The sequence below is a fragment of the Dreissena polymorpha genome, chromosome 2 (genome assembly GCF_020536995.1).
Source record: "Dreissena polymorpha isolate Duluth1 chromosome 2, UMN_Dpol_1.0, whole genome shotgun sequence".
NCBI classification, from domain to species: Eukaryota; Metazoa; Mollusca; class Bivalvia; order Myida; family Dreissenidae; genus Dreissena; species Dreissena polymorpha.
Window position 1 is genome coordinate 150,189,916 of NC_068356.1, and position 19,171 is coordinate 150,209,086.

The window sequence follows — 19,171 nt, forward strand, 5'->3', positions numbered from 1 at the left end:
AATTATGGTTATGCATATGTCCAAAGACTTATCAATATACATTGTATATTGATAAGTCTGATATGTCAGAAAGTCGCTAACGTTTGAACTCGCCGTTTAAACTAATGCAAATAAACGCAATACAGAGAGGTTATATTAAAAAAATATGTATATCGATCGACGTAATGGACGTGTCAAATTTATACGATGTTTTCTTAATCGATTTTTAATTTGTCTGTCGTTCCTTCACTTTTATATTATCTGTATATTTTATCAGGTATGTGTATTAACTAATATTACACTGATTTTAGTTTATATTCTAATCAATTTTTATTAAATTGCTGAACAAAAGATACATAACGCATTCATATCAGTACACATTTTGGGTGAGATCTTAAACGTATTCCTACTAAATCGTTTGCAACCATCGTTATAAACAGATACAATGACACGATCTGTTTGTAAGTCCATTTTTCTACAGGTAAGGGGAGGTAACTGACCATTGGAGCTTAACAGTGCTTTGATTGTTTACAATGATAGGGATTGGTGTCCGTTTAAAAACGGGAACCATACCTCGATGTTCTGATTGGCTGACACACAGCGGATACACAAGGGATGCAATCCGCGGATAATTTGAAGTACAAAGAAAGTGCATCGATGTGTATTGTTAACTGAAACTTTTCGAATTTATGCGAGAATTCTGCGGAAATTGACGGAGCGTTCGTATTGCCTGAAAGTATCTTAATATGGTAAGACACAATTTTAATATTATTACTTTAAAATTGTTATTAAAGTTTAAACATCAGTGATTGTTTGTACATTTTAATATGTTTTCATGACATAAGCGATACACAATCCTGTCGACCCGTGCCGTGGTTGTGAAATGTCGTAGCCCAGGTTATATTTTGAGCATTGAATAACATCTATCATAATATTAATTCGGTTATTGTTACAGTACATATACTTAAATAACATTGATATAAATACAATTAAAATAAGCTCGCACATTTGCCAAACCAAGATGTGAGACAAATTTTAGACTGAAAAGTAGGTAGACTATATCTCCGGAGACGTAGATAGTTGGAATAATACAACACCCAGCTATATTGACCCTCTGGGTCGCTGTACGTATGTACACATAGGGTGCTGGATGTTTCGGTAAATGACCAGTTCGGTAAATTGATTTATAGAGTAAAAGTCGTGGATGTTTCGGTAAATTGATTTTATATAGGAGGTATACCTACAACGAGGTGTTAATGACACCTATTATCGGCTTACAATAACATTGGGGGCATTTATTTGCAAACTGTGGATTACTTTTGAGTTGAGTAATTAATGCCATGCCTAAGGTAAAGAATTTAGTTAATTTTACGATTTAAATAACGCAATACTGTTGTTTGGTTTTTAAATTGGTGCTTTTATTTAATTAACAAAATTATAACATAATAGTAAAAATAAGAAATAATGATTTATGGCGGAATAAATGTAAGCTCTGCAATTACGTTTAATGCTATTTTAAAAAGTTTTTTATGATTAAAGAATAAAGGTTTCATGTTGAATTTTATATTTATTTATATGTTTTATTATTTCTTTCTGGTTGCGAAAAACACACAAAAAAACAATATATAAAATTTAAAACGTGTACGTAATTAATAAAAAGTAATATAATGATACGCGTTATGTTTTATAATTATGTTAAGTGCGCGTGTCATTGAACGTTGAGTTAAGCGAAGAGATACACATACTTGAAAACTGATAAAATTGACATATAACACAACGCCAGCCGAATGAATACACTGTGTAATAGCAAGCTGCCGTGATGATCATTATCTTATCAAATTAATACACTGGCACCTGACTACTGTACTGGAACAATGGGTTTTACGGCCAAAATAACTGATATCATTTTTTGCCCTAACAAATCGGTTCAATAAATAAATAATAACTGATCTACTTTGTAATCCGTTTTATTTACCATATAATATAAATAAGCAACAACTAAACCTTGGATACTATATATATATATTTGAATATTTCATGTCATTTAAAAAAAATGAGGGAGTAAGCACATATTAATTAGATACATTTTTGACGCACTACAATATTTTTACATTTTTATCACACATTTTTATCATTCAGATTTTCTAATACAAATTAGATACATGTACGACACTGTTCAATTTAATGTTACATTTCAACCATATCAGTCGTTCATCTTTCAAGCCTCGTCGTCGTCGAGCATGTGGTGGACCGCTGTGGATGGTCCGAGGGCATTGATGTGGCTGATGATCCTCAGAAGTTCAGTTGTTGTCAGCTTCTCTTCTTCGTAGTCATCCCATGCTTGATGCAGTCTGCCGTGTATCGTAACATACTTCTTCCGCCTGATCTTCGTGAGAAGGTGCTGGCTCACCAGCCGTATATGAAGATCAACAGTCTCAGATTCCTCTCTGAGAAGGTTGGCCAACTTGTAAAGCCCGAGGTTGGCTGAACACGCTCGTGCGTTGATGCGTCTATGCCATCCTGTAATTATAATAAAAACATGTTTGTACTTAATAACAAGATTATGTCATTTTTTTATCAGTTTTTAATAACATTATTATGAAACAAATGCTTATTACCGTTATAGTATGATATGAAAGTATAAGATTAATATACGAAAAATATACAATGTGAATTGTTTCATACTTATAAATTAATAATGCTAATTGTATTATAGTTACCTTCCAAGTCGTTGTTCGTTCGCACCTCCTCTCTAAACACGCACCAATTGAGGGGTCGCCATACACTGCCGTGGATCCATGTACGGGAAATGTACTCGCATACCCGCAGTACGGGACCCCCGACTCCTTCAGCTACCTCCATCAGCCTGTTGAATGCCGGTTCAATCTGTTCAACTGGTAGATAAGGAAGGGACATAATTTTCCTGAAGAACTCGAACTTGTCACCATGTTGCTGATACGCGGTACTCAGTCCCTCTGTGGTGATCTTCCTGTATATCCGCTGTGTAAAGTGGAAGACGCATCCCCGTATCACGGCATCAGGAAAAACCTCTCTTATCGCCTCATCTTATTATTTTAAACCACCGAAAATTAACCATTACATAAACATGAGGTAGTTTGCCAACATAATGAATATGTTGCCCAGCTCTTGCCACGTGGAGGCCACCTCTTGTAAGAGCCACATTATTATATTTTTTTAACTGCTTTAATTAAGGTATTTATCAACTAAATGTTTAAAAACATATATAAAATACAAAACGATCATGACCTTAATATATAATTTACCTCCATCGATTAGAAATTTAATAGGTTGCAAGCCTGGATAATTAATAATAACACTTTGCAAACATCGTACATTTAAACAGATAATTTAATTAGTACCAAACAACTCAATTAATGTACATCAAAATTAATCCACAGTTTGCAAATAAATGCCCCTAATGTTATTGTAAGCCGATAATAGGTGTCATTAACACCTCGTTGTAGGTATACCTCCTATATAAAATCAATTTACCGAAACATCCACGACTTTTACTCTATAAATCAATTTACCGAACTGGTCATTTACCGAAACATCCATAACCCGTACACATAAAAGCTCAGAGCATTCAAGAAGAACTTGAGCAGCGTTTTTTTGTCCATTTGGGAAAAGTACCTGTACCAGTCCAATTGGGAAAAATTGAGTCGTGAAAACCTGAAAATTGGGAAATTGGTGTATTTGATTTTATGCTCCTAAATACTTTAAAATAGATAACTAAGTGTTTTCAAGCTGTCAATATTATATTTACCTAGGTTCAAACCATAGAGCTGCATAGGGAAACTAACAAAATGTTTTTTTTTTACCTTAAATTGGGAATTTTTTGGACAGCAATTGGAAAACTTGTAGTTTTTTCGTAATTGGGAAAGTGCCGTTTACTGGTACTTTATAAAGAAGGACAAAATATCTGTAGAGACGTAGATAATAGTATTAACACGTCTATGTCTCTGATATCTCAAAGAATCATATCTGAATGAAATCATTTAGCATTTTACCTAATAAAGTAGTGTTTGTTAAGACATTACATAATTTCAACAACAGACTCAACTGTGGGATAATGATGCTCAGTACATGTTCTAACCAGTGTAATATCTCAATTGAGGGATTTGATTTGCCACATATCACTAGATCTTTTTTATGTGAAAAGTGTATTAAAAATGTTAGTACTACTACTAAAGAAGTCAAGTCACAATTAGCAGTGTTCTCTAGAAAAATAGGAGTTTCCAGTTTAATTTGAAAAGTAGCCGGCAACTGAGCAATAAAACAGGTGTATTTGCTACATTTCAAATGATATTTTGGGGAAAAGTAGTCGGCATCTAGTTTGAACGTTACAGGTGATATCGCTGACTGCCAGTTCTTTCAGAGAACACTTCATTAGATAATGATGATGTAGGCTAAAAAGTATCCTGATTTACCAAAAAAAAAAATTGTCCAATTAATTTCTTTTATGTCTACAAGTTATTTAAGTTGGCTTCAAAATAATAACCAAAGTAAATGATTAAATTATGAGAATTAATACAAATTATAGTCATTTTACACATTTTGTTATACTTCTGGACAGTGTTGCTTCATTGCCATAATATCTTGTAGTATCTTAATTATTATACACATCTTCAAGTCAGTTGGACAACAAACAATCCTAGAAAAAATGTCCCGTAGATTTGGTGCAAATGTTGTTTAAGTACCTTAATTGTGTTTGACTGTGCTGTCATACGCTTCCATAACTTGAAAGGTTTCTTTTACATTTTAATTTCGTTTCTGAAAGTCTATCATTTTTATGTTATGGTTTGTAATTCGTGTGTTTTTATGAACATAAATGTCCTAATTTTGCAGTAAAAATCAGAATGAGAATTTTCTTATATTGTTCATACAAAATGTCTAGGGACTTTGGATGCAAGGAGGCTAGCTATCATCCTCTAGCATCCGAAGGGCCTTGTTAACAGGATTCAAACAATCGAGTCACTAGTAATTGATGACATAAAGAAGTTACTTGAATATTGTGACACTCATGAAAATGAAATAACATTTAATCAGTATTTGTCTTTTTGTTCATGCATAATATATTGCAAAATTGTGTTGACATTCTGTCAGCTATGGGGAATAAATACACACTATTTTATGATTGTTTATTATGTCCCAGCTTTACCAGCCTTGGGCAAGTTTACCAATATTATCTGATTTTCACATGTGTCATAATACCTTTACATTAACTTTTATAAATGACTGCAAGGGACAGGCTGTGAATGAGTAGAGGTCTAGGTGACATGATAATTACTGTAATTATAATAATTAAATTCACTTTTATTGTGTGGAGAGGGTGTAACTTGCAATGATTGCATAATTAATTTACATTGTTTAACTATTGCTTCAGAGATGGAAAGGGTCAAATATCCGCTAGCTTTTACTTCAAGATCTGTTATAGGCCAGGGATGCTGGAATAGTCATTGTGTATTGGTTGAAGTTTTCACATGCATACCAAGAGCATGTATTTATATCAGAAAAGGAAGATTTTTTAAATAAATATACATTGTTTAAGATTGATAACTGCCAGGTCAGGAATTCGAAGCAAAACTATTTCAAGAATTTAAAAAAAGTCATGAAATATGTTCCACATAAAGTTGAAAAGTTCTACCAATAATTACTGAACATTGCAAAATTGTGGCAAAATAAGCAATACATACTTAAATATTTGTTGGTATTTAAAAAACACGGTGAAAACAATTAAAGCGGCAGATAATGCAATGTATTGCATTACTTTAATATATCTACATGCAAAAAAGTAATTTGGCATTGTTAATGTTCTTTTTGTCAATATTTTAAATAAATATTTATGGACACATGTAATCTTATTAAAAACAACTATAGAAATTTGATATATATTCCCAGTATGTAGATTAGTTGGAGCATGCTGGTGTTATGCAATACACCTTTGTACTTGTGGCGGTCTGTCATCACATCCCAGACAATATCACACAGCCTCAAACAAACCTCTTACCACAACTAATCTACCATGTCAATGTTAAGTCACTCTTACATGCTGTGCTACAGTTTTCTTTAACACCATAGAATGCATGGCTATTACACAACAGGCACTGCAGTGTTTGCCTAACCATGGAGTCTCCACAATGACTTTATCACACCTAGTATTGGCCCCTATTGAACAGTCAATAAAAGGGGTCATAAAGCAAGGACCATGTTTGTTTATCAGATATTAAGAGAAATCTTACAGTTCATGTTAAGTACATTGTTTTATTTGTAAAGGTCTTATGATTCTAATCTGGTTAAATCAGGAAATGATAATGAAATATTTATGTATTAGAGGTAGACAACACAGTCAAATCTGGGTTCACTCAGAGGTGTATTTGTATCTGTGTACAAATCAATTTGATCAATTTGTGCCTACTTTGAACCTACTGTTTAATTTGAAGATTTGTTTGGCATTTTAATTTCAACAATAGTATGGCATTATGATGAAATACAAACTGAAAACAATTTAATGTATACAATAATTTACTGATGTAAATGGATATATTTGCGAATACATGCTGCAGAGTAAGTATTATATTGTTCATATATAAATGTATAAATATTATTGAACAGGTAAATATGTTTGCTATTTTGGAGTGTTACTTAGTTTTGAAGGAAATCTTAGAAAAGTTCATGTCATGATATACATGCTGTGAGGCAATGCAAAGTACAAATATTATCCCCACGCTCCGGATTGGAGCAGGGGAATAATGTGGTTATCTCCTCCGTCCGTCCTGGCCACTTTCTCCTCCTACACTATTAGCACTAGAACCTTAAAACTTAAACACATGGTAGCCATGAGCATATGTGTGACAGTGCACTATTTGGAATTTTGATCTGACCTCTGGGTCAAAAGCTGCGGCGTGGGGATACGCGTCGGCTGCGCCATTTCTAGTTACTGTCTGTAAACATGACACGTAAAATTAAAGTTTCTTGGGAAAACTCCTTCCATACATGTATTATTTTGGTTTGAAAATCCCAATTGAAAACACATACAGGATACCGATAAGACTTTTTACTTTGAACTTTCACTTCAGGATTGTGGTCAAGGATGCTAGCTGCAGTATCATAGGAAACAAGACCCCACAGCAACCAGAAAATGGAGGTTTTAAGAGGTACTCCGTTCATATAATTATGGAAATAGAGAAAGAGTTTGAGCAAAATATTTGTTATTAACAGGTTGTGAAATATTTATAAATGGTTTGCTGTGATTACTGATTCAGTCCGTAGAATGAACCCATCATAAATTTGCGCTATGTGGATGTTACCATTAATTGTTTGTGGTTAAACTCGCTTTGCCTTGCTTTGAAAATTACATAGAGATATTTTAAGTATTTTAGCATAGTATTACATGCTGATCTTATGCAGATATTCCAGAAGGTGCATACCTGAGGCTGAAAGAAAATTACATGTATCACACCTTGTTCAATGCATTTGAGCTTGCCTGAGGACATATAATATTTGTTTCATTTAACAGGATGTAATGCTTTTATATTATCATAATGAAAAGGAAAGAACAAACAAGTGAAATAGATAAATAATTAATGAAATACAAGAGTTTTCAACCTCAATGTGCCCTTTTGGTTTATTATGCCCCTCTTCAAAGAAGAAGGGGTATATTGTTTTGCTGGTTGTCTGTTGGTTGACCAGTCTGAATGTCTGTAGACCAGTCTGAATGTCGGTAGTCCAGTTAGTTTCCGATCAACAATCAACGAATCAACAAATTGACCGATTGGCTTGATGCTTAATATGTGCATTGGATTTGGACAGTAGATGACCCCTATTGAAATTGGGGTTACCCCCTATTGAAATTGGGGTTACTAGGTCAAAGGTCAAGGTCACTATCACACTTCAGTGTGAAAATCATTTCCGATAAATAACTCTTCAACTGATTCACCAATTGGCTTGATACTTCTCATGTACATTATCCTTGGATGACCATTATTGAAATTGGGGTCACTAGATCAAAGTTCATGGTCACTGGCACAATAATTGGGAAAAGCGTTTCTGATCAATAACTCGTCAAAGAGAAAAAGACTGCTTGGCTTGATACTTCCCATGCACATTGTTCTTGGACAGTAGATGACCCCTATCAAACCTGGGGTCACTAGATTAAAGGTCAAGGTAAATTTCAGAATAAGTCTGAAAATTGTTTCTGATCAATTACTTATCCACAAATTGACCGATTGGCTTGATACTTCACATGCTCATTGTCCTTGGACAGTAGATGACCCCTATTGCAATTGGGGAAACAAGTTCAAAGCCCTGTTTGGAGGGGCATATTTCTCCGACCGTGGAACACTTGTAAATAAATAATTGTAAACAAATCTTAAAGTAAAAATATGTCTTAATATTTCAGAAAGCTCCAATCATGCAATAATGCCAATGTCTGCCAAGAGACAACTGCCAGGTGATCAAATGTATCCGCCAAAGAAGAGGGCGCTGTTCGAGCACAAACTGTTACATGGAATTGAGAACTTTGCTCTTAACCAACAAAAGTCAATTCCTGATGCAGGGTCGAAACACGAAATCAATGCAAGACTTGTTGAAGATGGTATGAAAGAAAATACAGAAAACAAGGAAAATGTTTATTTTAAAACGATGCACAATTTTCCACGCCAAAGGAATGATTCTCTGCAGTCAGTACATTCAGAGATAAGTGAGTCTTGTGAATCGAATGTGACAAGATCACGGGAGGCGTCACCCGTGGAAGCATCTGGAACCAACTTTGATCACCGAACCCCAGAAAGAACCCCAAGTTATGGAATTACCCTCTTGAGACCTCAATTGTCTAAGCCCCTCTTTCGGGAAACGGTTGAGGAGGGTGCTCTAAGTTTGCAGGCCAGTGACACTATTGAGCAGAGAAAATATCTGGGTTGCTTCATTGAAGAAACTGGTGCTCAAAGTTATGTGAGAACAGACATGGCTAATTCTGTAAAAGCCGACAGTCTTCTGGTGGGTGAGGAAATAGCCAATGGAACAAATGGATTGAATGGCCAAGTCAATATACCTGGAATTATTTATGCCAAACTTGCATATGATAAGGTTCAAGCTGGTCTTGAAATGAGCACATCTGCTTATTCAAAATCAGAAGAAGCCAGGAATAAGACTTATATGGGGCCCATGGTGTCACTGCTGGAGAAATTTAACTCTGTAGCTCCTAATACAGGCACCGGTCTCTCATTGCAAATGAAGGCTTCGGTGGACAATATGAAACCAGTGGACGCTGTTTCGGAGAGTAAAAATGAAGTCAGAATTATGTCAAGTAATGGATCTTCTGACAGTTTGTCTCCACCTGCAGGAAGCCTTCATGAAAGTTCAGGTTTATTGAATTGTAGCGAATGTCTGAAATCATTTTCGTCGCTTGATGCACTAAGAAATCACCAGCTGGTACACAAGGAGAAGTCACTGGCCTGCTGGGTGTGTTACACGAAGTTTGGCAGCTCAGAGAAGCTTGTTAGTCACATGAAACTGTTCCATAAGGGAGTGAATCCATACCGTTGCCAGCATTGCTCAAGAGAGTTTAGTCAGTACAACAACCTGAGGAGGCATTTACGGGTGCACCGGGAAAAGCTGTACCGGTGTGAAGTGTGCGATCGTGAATTTAACGAAGAGTTTTATTTGAATATGCATATGAGCACACATACGGGAAAGCGTGTCTACAGCTGCGGTGTTTGTAGTGCTGGGTTCTCGTCTAGTCATGAGCTGAAAATCCATGTCAAGTCCCACTCCCCTTCTCAGCTCCACTCCTGCGATGTCTGCGGTAAGTCGTTCAGTAAAGCGTGTGTCTTGCGGCAACATAAGAAAGGGCATACCGGTGATAGGCCCCACAAGTGTGATCATTGTCAGAAGACGTTTATTCATAGACATCATTTAACGATGCACCTGAGGTCCCATACAAACAGTAAGCAGTACACATGCACGGTGTGTCGTAAAGAGTTTGCCCAGAGCAGTCATCTTTACAAGCATCTGCGCTCGCATGAAGAGAATAAGGACATTGGCAATGAGTCTGAGAATACTTTGCCTACTTTATCACAGGCTTCATTGCTTGTTGGAGATGTAGAAGCGAATAAAAGAGGGAGATCTCTGAGCATGCCAATGATGGGTGTGGAATCAGTTCAGCAAAATGGAAGTATTGAAAGTTTGGAGAATGTGAATGTGACTGTGAATATGCCAAAAGATGCATTGAACGATAGAGAATGGTTGGTGAAGAGACCCAAAGAAAGAATAAGAGCAAAGTCAACATATTCAGGACAAGTAAAAAATGAAAGTTCAACAAGTGTAAAGGAAACATTACCTTGCAAGAGGATTGCTGGGTATGAAACAAAAGACATGGAAACATTCAGCACCAAACTGACACTAAGTGAAAACATTCACCGATTGCAATCAGGGGCAGTCACTGCTTCTCAAAAGCTCCCCGTCATTGGAAATGCCTTTGAGTTACCTTCCTTGTCAAAAACTCCAACTCTATCCACCTTTGGCCCTGCCTCCTATAGTATTACAAACGCTGGTTCAACTTATCATGTAACCCCAGCAGTTCCATCCTCTTTCCCTTATCCAATGTTCAGCAATCCACCTGCAATGTTGGGATCCCAGAAATACCTTGACTATAACCAGATGTGTCAGGCATACAACAGCCAGGTGCAGGCATACTACAACCACATGTTCATGCTCAACTACATGGCCCAAAACAGTGGAAATAGTGGAATTTATCCTTTATATCCGGCTCAAGGTCAAACCAAGGGTAGTGACTCAAGGTCAAGGTCATTGAGTGCAAGCCAGGCAGAAGTAAGGGGTTTCGGATCTGTTAATATGGAACTGAAGGATTTCAGAAAAAAAGAAGTAACGAAACTCAGTAGAAGAGATTCAAATGAGCAGAAAATCCAGTGTTCGGAAATGTCATCAATGAACTGTTCAAATTATAGCCTGCCCAATTCTGGGCAACCTAAACAGGTTTTGTGTTATACTGACAATAGTTACGTAACATCTGAATCAAAGTGTGTTGAAAGTGATTCTCATCCACGTAAAGAACAGTTGGCTTTACCTTCCATGCTGAAAAATGAAGAAAGTACCACTCGCACCGAAGTTGCGCAACAGCTGTTGAAAATGTCTACCTGCCAAGTACAGGCAACCGTACCTAGTCACAATTGTGAACAAAGGATGAAAAATGTCAAAGATTGTTCTTCTCTGAATGAGGCATATAATGTTGAACATGCTAATAGAATTGATGAATCAGACAAGAAAATGAAAGGTGTTAATCTTATACCTTTTGAAAATGGTCAGAAAGATAAAGTTCTGATTGAAAAACGTCTTAGCGGTAAACATATTGTTGAAGACAAAAGAGATGGAGATGAGGTTGATATAAGTGTATCCCGGATGTATTACTATGATGCAAGTCTGGGGGAGGGGGCTTTGAAGATTGACATTGATGTGGATACATTTGAACAGACTGTTGACAAGCATGATGAAACGACCAAGAGTGTTCAAAATGAGATGGCAAAGACAGGTGGTGAGGCAAGAAATAAAAGCTGTGAACAAAGTCAAGAAATCCAGAGTGACACTAAACGAAAGGCCAGAGCAATTATGAATGATCCGCTAAAAGAAACAGGAAAGGTTAAAACTGAAATGGGATTTGTTGAGAAGAATGCCAGTGAATACAGTGATGATAATAATGTGAAGAAATTCGTATATGATTCTTTGAATGAGATCACTGGAAGTGCAAGGGATGAGGTGAAATGTAAACTAAAAAATTATGGTAATCGTTCTGACAGGCAGAAAAATACCAAAGATGTTGAAACATTGAAAGAAGACACTGAAACTGTATTGGATTTGTCATTTCACAAGAAACAGGCTAAAAAAATTACTCTCAGTCCTAGAAAAGACTTTCAGAACTGGCAAACTGATAAGGTGGGAAAATATGGAAATAGTCCAATAAAGAACAAAATGATGGATGAAAGGATGAAGGAAAACCATGTGTTAAGCAAAAAAGTAATTGAAAGAAATCCAAGAGAACTAGGAATTTTGAGTCCTAGCAAAATAATGAATAGCAGAAACGTGAAAGAGAATTATGTTTTTTAAGTCCAAGCACGACAATGACAACAGGGAACTACATGTGTAACCACATAAACACTAATGGTGTTCCGAGTCCCACCAAAATTAATAGAAAAATGTTTGAGTTATATTTGTAATGTAATTTTTGCATCGCACAATAAAGGGTGGATTATATACATTTATTATTTTAAGATCTTAACAGAAAATGGAAACCTAAAAACCTTTAAACTCTGTTTACATTTTATTCTTTTCAATGTATTTCATGCTTAATATTCTGAATAATAAGTTTCAGGTGAAACTATTTTGATGCATTGGCATCTTTTGACAAAGACCCATTTTTAAAACAAACTTTACATAGTAATATTTGACAGTTGCTTGACTTATCTTTATGAATGTACATTTGAACATGAGCAATTGTTGTTCTCTTTTGATTTTGATTTGCATGTCTGTTTGTGCCATTAAATTGACACATTAGTCTGTCTTTCAGGATGTTTTCTGTTGTTTTTTTATTTATGTGTATTGTATGTAATTCAGATTGTTTATGCTCCCCAATTTTTTTTAGGGGGAGCTTATTGTCGCCGCTTCGTCTGTCCGTCCATGTGTCCGTCCGTGCACAATTTTTGTCCGGGCTATTTCTCAGCAATTAATGACCCGAATTCAATGAAACTTTTTGGGAAGCTTCACTACCAAGAGGAGATGTGCATATGATCAGCCGGTCTGGCCGGATGATTTTTCTCAGAGTTATGGCCCTTTGAAATTTTCCATTAACTGTACAAATAGTGCAATTCTTGTCCGGGCTATTTCTCAGCAACTAATGACCGGAATTCAATGAAACTTTATGGGAAGCTTCACTACCAAGAGGAGATGTGCATATTATCAGCGGGTTCTGGTCGGATGATTTTTCATAGAGTTATGGCCCTTTGAAATTTTCTATAAAAAAATTATTGTCCCCCAAACTACTGTGCCCTCAAGACGTTTCCTTTTATCTGAATATATAGTGCAATATTGTGACAAAAAAAAACCTTTGGGGAGCATCACTCGTCTCCGACAGTTTCTTGTTTCCATTGATTATGTTCGACCTAAAATAATAATTTAATTTTACCTCTTTTTTTTATTTCAATGCTTCCTTTGCAATAGCAGACTATTGTCTGTTCTCATTTTCTCAAGCATATTTAATGGACAGTAATATCGTTGTTGATTTGAATAAGTATTGCTTTTGCTATATTTACCTTAACAAATGCCCTCATTCTCATAGTTTTTTTCCCTCATTATAAATGTATTTTGCCATATTATTATTTCATTTTGCCTCATTGCCTATTTTTTCCCATTTACCATTGCATTTTTCCACATTGTCTTGTCTTATCATATAGCCACATGACCTTTGCATTTTGCCCCATTGTGAAATCATATTACCACATTACCATTGCAGTTTTGTCGCATCGTCAAAGTAATTTGCCACATTAACAATTTACATGCGTATTGAAATGTTAAACAAACATTGAATTTTGTTATACATTTGCATGTTTTTATGCCCCTGCAAACAACATTTGTAAGGGAGGGTACATGTATGTTGGAGTCAATCTTTTGGTCAATTTATTGGTCTGTCAAAACCAAATGAGTAATGTTAATGGAGCAAATAACTTCTAAATTTCTTCAGTGATTAAATTGAAGCTATACAATTGAAGCCTCTGTGAAAAGGGAGTTTAATGCAGGTGCATAAAGTATCGTCCTAGAATAGCTTGCGAAGTATGCACAGGCTAATGACGGACGTCACTGTCTGCTGCTATTGTATTTTTCGTTTAATGGATAACTTTTCTTGCCAAAAATCAAGTTTAGGCAAAAAATATTGTTCTTGATTAGTCGGTGTGGACTGCACAGGCAAATCAGAGACAACACTTCATGCACATACTTTAAACCCCCTTTTCACAGAGCGCGGCTCATATATGAGTCGCGTTCTGTGAAACCTGGGCATAATGCATGTGCGTAAAGTGTTGTCTCAGATTAGCCTGTGCAGTCCACACAGGCTAATCAGGGACAATACTTTACGCTTAAATTGGATTTTAGCTAAGAAGAGACTTCATTTAAACATAAAAATTCATAAAAGCGTAAAGTGTCGTCCCTGTTTAGCCTGTGTGGATCTTTGACGACACTTTACGCACATGCATTATGCCCAGTTTTCTCAGAACACCACTCATATAATTATTGTGAAGTGTTTTGATCCATGTATTTCTGATCAATGTTCTGGACTCTGGGCATGGCTGATTTGCCTGATAGGAAGTGGTGTGGATTATAACAAAGTCATGTTGATTACAAAACTCTTCATCCCTTGTACACAACTCTGCATCCATTGTCATTATTCTAGAATTGGATTCTAAGCCATTGGCATTTGTGCATTTTCCATATAGTCTTTCACAATACCAATTCATGTACAACTCGGTCATGTATTTCATACATGTCCATTGGAAGTTAAATTACCATTGGATTTTGATGGTAATCACCTTTTTGTATATATGTAAAAAATATGATTCTTTTTAAGTTTGATGGGATGTTACTTATGACTGACATTAGTGTTTACATGTACCCACTTATATATCATGTGTTATACTACATGTAGACTGGCTGTATATACATGTGCAGTATTGGTTCGTTTTCTGCATGGGGGTGACTGATGTCTGAATACCCTTTGTGGTACTGTTTGTTTACCATGCCAAAGAAATTTGTCCTTATATTTATCACTGCTAATTACATTGAAATGAGGATTATTTAGATTTTTGCATTGAAGTTAGATAGATAGTAAATACATTAATTTGCACTGAAGCATTTGAATGATGGAAACACCTCTTAACTTTTGCTGCAAAACTTTTAACATCAAATGAGCCAATGAAACAGAATGGTCATTAAAACAGACCTAGTTTCCGATTATGTTATGTAAGATTTAACATTTTATTAATATATTCTAATACACCAGTATGAATATTTTAAATTATACAAAGAAGTTGACCTTTTCAGGGACACTGTTCCTTTCTTTTATTGGAGGTACCCAGTAAATTTTGTTTTGAATGCTTGTTGTGCCATAACATATATACATGTACATATAATATAAAATGTATTTTTAAATCCAAACTTTGCATAGAAATCCTTAAGCATATAGACCAAATATTATTTTACAACACAAGGAATGGAAAACTAAATTAAATAATTCTGCAACATGTTCACCTATTATATCAGTTTTAATGCTTGTTTTTTTTTTTAATGTGAAGTTTCAAACTCATAAATATTGTAAAGATTTGATATTCTATCTTCTTGGTAACAGAAAGCAAAGCATTTCTTAATGAAAATAAAAAAGTTAAGCTTAATTATGCCCCCCTTCGAAGGTCGGTCTGTCCACCAGATGGTTTCCAGATGATAACTCAAGAACGCTTAGGCCTAGGATCATGAAACTTCATAGGTACATCAATCATGACTTTCAGATGGCCCCTATTGATTTTCAGGTCACTAGGTCAAAGGTCAAGGTCACAGTGACTCGAAATAGTAAAATGGTTTCTGGATGATAACTCAAGAATGCTTACGCCTAGGATCATGAAACTTCATAGGAACATTGATCATGACTTGCAAATGACCCCTATTGATTTTGAGGTCACTAGGTCAAAGGTCAAGGTCACAGTGACTCGAAACAGTAAATTGGTTTCCGGATAACTCAAGAATGCTTAGGCCTAGAATCATGAAACTTTATAGGTACATTGATCATGACTGGCAGATGACCCCTATTGATATTCAGGTCTCTAGGTCAAAGGTCAAGGTCACAGTGTTTTGAAACAGTAAAATGGTTTCCGGATGTTTACTTTAAGAATGCTTACGCCTAGGATCAAAAAATTTCATAAGAACATTGCTCATGACTGGCAGATGACCTCTATTGATATTCAGGTCACTAGGTCAAAGGTCAAGGTCACAGTGACTCGAAACAGTAAAATGGTTTCCTGATGATAACTCAAGAATAATTAGGCCTAGGATCATGAAACTTCATAGGTACATTGTTCATGACTGGCAGATGACCCCTATTGATTTTCAGGTCACTAGGTCACAGGTCAAGATCACAGTGACAAAAAACGTATTAACACAATGGCTGCCACTACAACTGACGGCCAATATGGGGGGCATGCATGCTTTACAAACAGCCCTTGTTTGTTCCATAGTTGCTCTGTGAACACCAGGGCCCTTATTAATACAGCCCCTTGTTAAATTCCTTAAATTCAAATTTTGTGTCTATTTCATATTTAGTTTTTTTTATATATTTACATGCTATGAACAAGTTAATATTATTAACCAGGTTTTCCGAAGGAAAAAACTGGTTATTAGATTGGCGAATGCGGGCAAGCTGGCGGGCGGGCGGAACAAGCTTGTCCGGGCAATAACTTTGTCGTTCATTGTGAGATTTTAAAATCATTTGGCACATTTGTTAACCATCATTAGATGGTGTGTTGCGCGAAAAAATTACATCAATATCTCTAAGGTCAAGGTCACACTTTGAGTTCAAAGGTAAAAAATAGCCATAAATGAGCTTGTCTGGGCTATAACTATGTCATTCATTATGAGATTTTAAAATCATTTGGCACATTTGTTCACCATCATGGGACGGTGTGTCGCACGAAAGAATCACGTCAATATCTCCAATGTCAAGGTCGCCACGACTAAAAATAGATTTATTTTAAAACAAACTTACAAAGGGGGTTAATTTTGTTTGTTCATTTCAAAAGTTCAGTTTGAGTTGTCTCCCTTTATCAGATTTTTTTTCACAATGAAAACCTGGTTTTGTGACAATTTTGTCCCTTGTTTACATTTGTTTGAAAACAGAAAACATCAGATTTCTCATATAATGATTATCTGTATTAGCTCTTTAGTACAACACATGTCCTAAGGAGCTTTTTGAAAATCAGTCCTGTTCTGTATTGCTTTTTGAAAACTGGCCCTGTTCACAGTTTTTGCTTATATCTTTAAGTGTTGTTTCTTTCTTGTACAATGACCAGATGGAATGGTGTCTCCCCAGTGGTATTTGTGATTGCTTACACGTGTTCTATTGCACGTTGTATATACAAATAAAACCTAGTCGATGTTGTGATTAGAAATGATTCTGTTCAAAAGGAAAAAAATAATAATAAAAATCAATAGAACAGTATTGTTGTTAGTTTTTTTTTCAAATAGAACACTTTATAACTACGTATATAATGCGTCTGTTAACCAGGCACTTGTTTTCAATAATAACAATTATTTTTAGTTGTTATTCTTCAAGTAAGCAATGGTACTGATTTATGATGGGAAGGACTAAATCACGATGTGGTCGGTCGGTCTAGTGTAATAACTAATAACGCATATTAGAACAAAACTCGGGTGTTAAGTTAACATATTAGCCGCGTTCTGAGAAAACTGGGCTTAATGCATGTGCGTAAAGTGTCGTCCCAGATTAGCCTGTGTAGTCCGAACATGCTAATCAGGGACGACACTCTCCGCTTTTATGGTATTTTTAGTTTCAAAGAAGTCCCTCCTTACCAAAAATCAAGTTTATGCGGAAAGGCTCGTCCTTGATTAGCCTGTGCGGACTGCACATGCTAATCTGGGATGACACTTCGCACATGCATTAAGCCTAGTTTTCTCAGAACAAGGCTCATATAAACGACGTTAACAGATTATTCAAAGGTCTGATGGTATTCATCTCCGGAAAAAGGATCGCTTATATACGATATGACTCGATATAATCTCGAGACAAAAGGATCAGTTCTGTGGGTTTCTTCGATGTGTCTCATTGGAATTATGGACATCATAATGATCGGCACAGTTCAGAAATATTAACTTTATATTGTGTATTTGTTTTCATTTTTATGCCCCCGAAGCAGGATATATAGTGATCGGACTGTCCGTCTGTCTGTCATTCTGTCCGTCACACTTTTTTGAAAAATGCTCATAACTTCTATGTCGCTTCAGATGTAACCTTTATACTTGGTATGAATGTGTATATGGACAAGGCCTTTCCATACGCACACACATTTTGACCCCTTTCACCTTGACCTTGAACTTAGGGTCCGCGTTTAGGTTTGGAAATCTGCGTTTAGATTTCGAAAAATGCTAATAACTTCTATCAAAGAGTTTATCGGGGGCATATGTCATCCTATGGAGACAGCTCTTGTTAGCTTTGTAATTGTTTATTGGTCAATAGAGTAGAATTTGTAATGATGTTGCATTAGAGTACCCACGACGGCGTTTGAGATGTTGATAAACAATTGTTTTATATTGGACGATTAACCAATATAATGATAAATTGTACTCCAACGCCTGATATTTTTGTGTTATAATGGTTTACTGAAACTTTGATCTTTGTCGGTCAAAATCTCATCGCGCATCATGTCAGAACAATTCATTGAGCTTTTACTGAATAAATTTGTTTATTATGACGTTAATGACAACGTATTGACTTTAATAATGACCAACTTTAGGAAAAGAAATTCGTGAGATTGTTCTTCAGAGAATCGGTAATAATCATGTGCACATTGGTAGTTGACAGTTCAACGTTTGAAAGATACTTGGTTCAGATATTTATAAAAAAGAACGAAAAACAACAACAAGGATATTAAATTCAAAATAGCGAAATACGTGCTTGAATGGAGTGTATACTATAGCTGTCAAAATTTGTCCAAGACGTGCAGTTGGTTGGTTGGCCGAGGTCTCCGCTTTTGGTCGTCAAATCTCAGTAGTATATTCGTTTTTTTCGCCCCATTTTTTCGGGAAGTGCAAATGTTAACATGACTGTTTATAGGGACATTTCATTTCAACTACGTACACGAATGGGCAAAACATGCGAAAATACATTGTACACATAAAAAATATTTTTACACGCAATATTCAGCAATTATTAACACGTCACTAAAAATAAAAGATACATGTATACTTTAGAATTAAAAACAATGCGCCTTAGGCCCCCTCCTAATTTAAACAGTCCCTTTCAACCGGTGATTTAATATTTAAACGACCCACGCAGAGAGTAGAATACGTTTTCAAATATACCATGTTAACAAACCAATTGCACACT

At 35.7% G+C, this 19,171-nt stretch overlaps 2 protein-coding genes across 3 annotated transcripts; one reads left to right on the forward strand and one right to left on the reverse strand.

The window, feature by feature from the left end:
* Positions 1–586: 586 nt before the first annotated feature.
* Positions 587–17,261, forward strand: LOC127869422 (uncharacterized). Of its 2 annotated transcripts, XR_008044557.1 has the most exons (4): positions 587–728; positions 7,080–7,157; positions 8,402–15,871; positions 16,018–17,261. XR_008044557.1 is itself a non-coding variant. In XM_052411998.1 (3 exons), exons 2-3 carry the CDS (start codon positions 7,142–7,144, stop codon positions 12,118–12,120), a joined length of 3,735 nt encoding a protein of 1,244 aa, XP_052267958.1. In that variant the 5' UTR covers positions 587–728; positions 7,080–7,141; the 3' UTR covers positions 12,121–17,261. The 2 variants fall into 2 exon arrangements, 1 of the variants encoding a protein (XP_052267958.1); XM_052411998.1 differs by having other exon boundaries at positions 8,402–17,261.
* On the reverse strand, positions 1,931–3,055 carry LOC127869423 (uncharacterized). Its single transcript, XM_052411999.1, has 2 exons — positions 2,700–3,055; positions 1,931–2,499 (listed from the first exon to the last, which is right to left on the reverse strand). Exons 1-2 carry the CDS (start codon positions 2,893–2,895, stop codon positions 2,198–2,200), a joined length of 498 nt encoding a protein of 165 aa, XP_052267959.1. The 5' UTR covers positions 2,896–3,055; the 3' UTR covers positions 1,931–2,197.
* Positions 17,262–19,171: the final 1,910 nt, after the last annotated feature.

Coding starts and splice junctions, on each gene's coding strand:
- LOC127869423 (XM_052411999.1), bottom strand. CDS start 2,895: ATGTCCCTTCCTTATCTACCAGTTGAACAGATTGAACCGGCATTCAAC. Junction 2,500..2,699: donor AACGAACAACGACTTGGAAG/GTAACTATAATA, acceptor TTATAATTACAG/GATGGCATAGACGCATCAAC.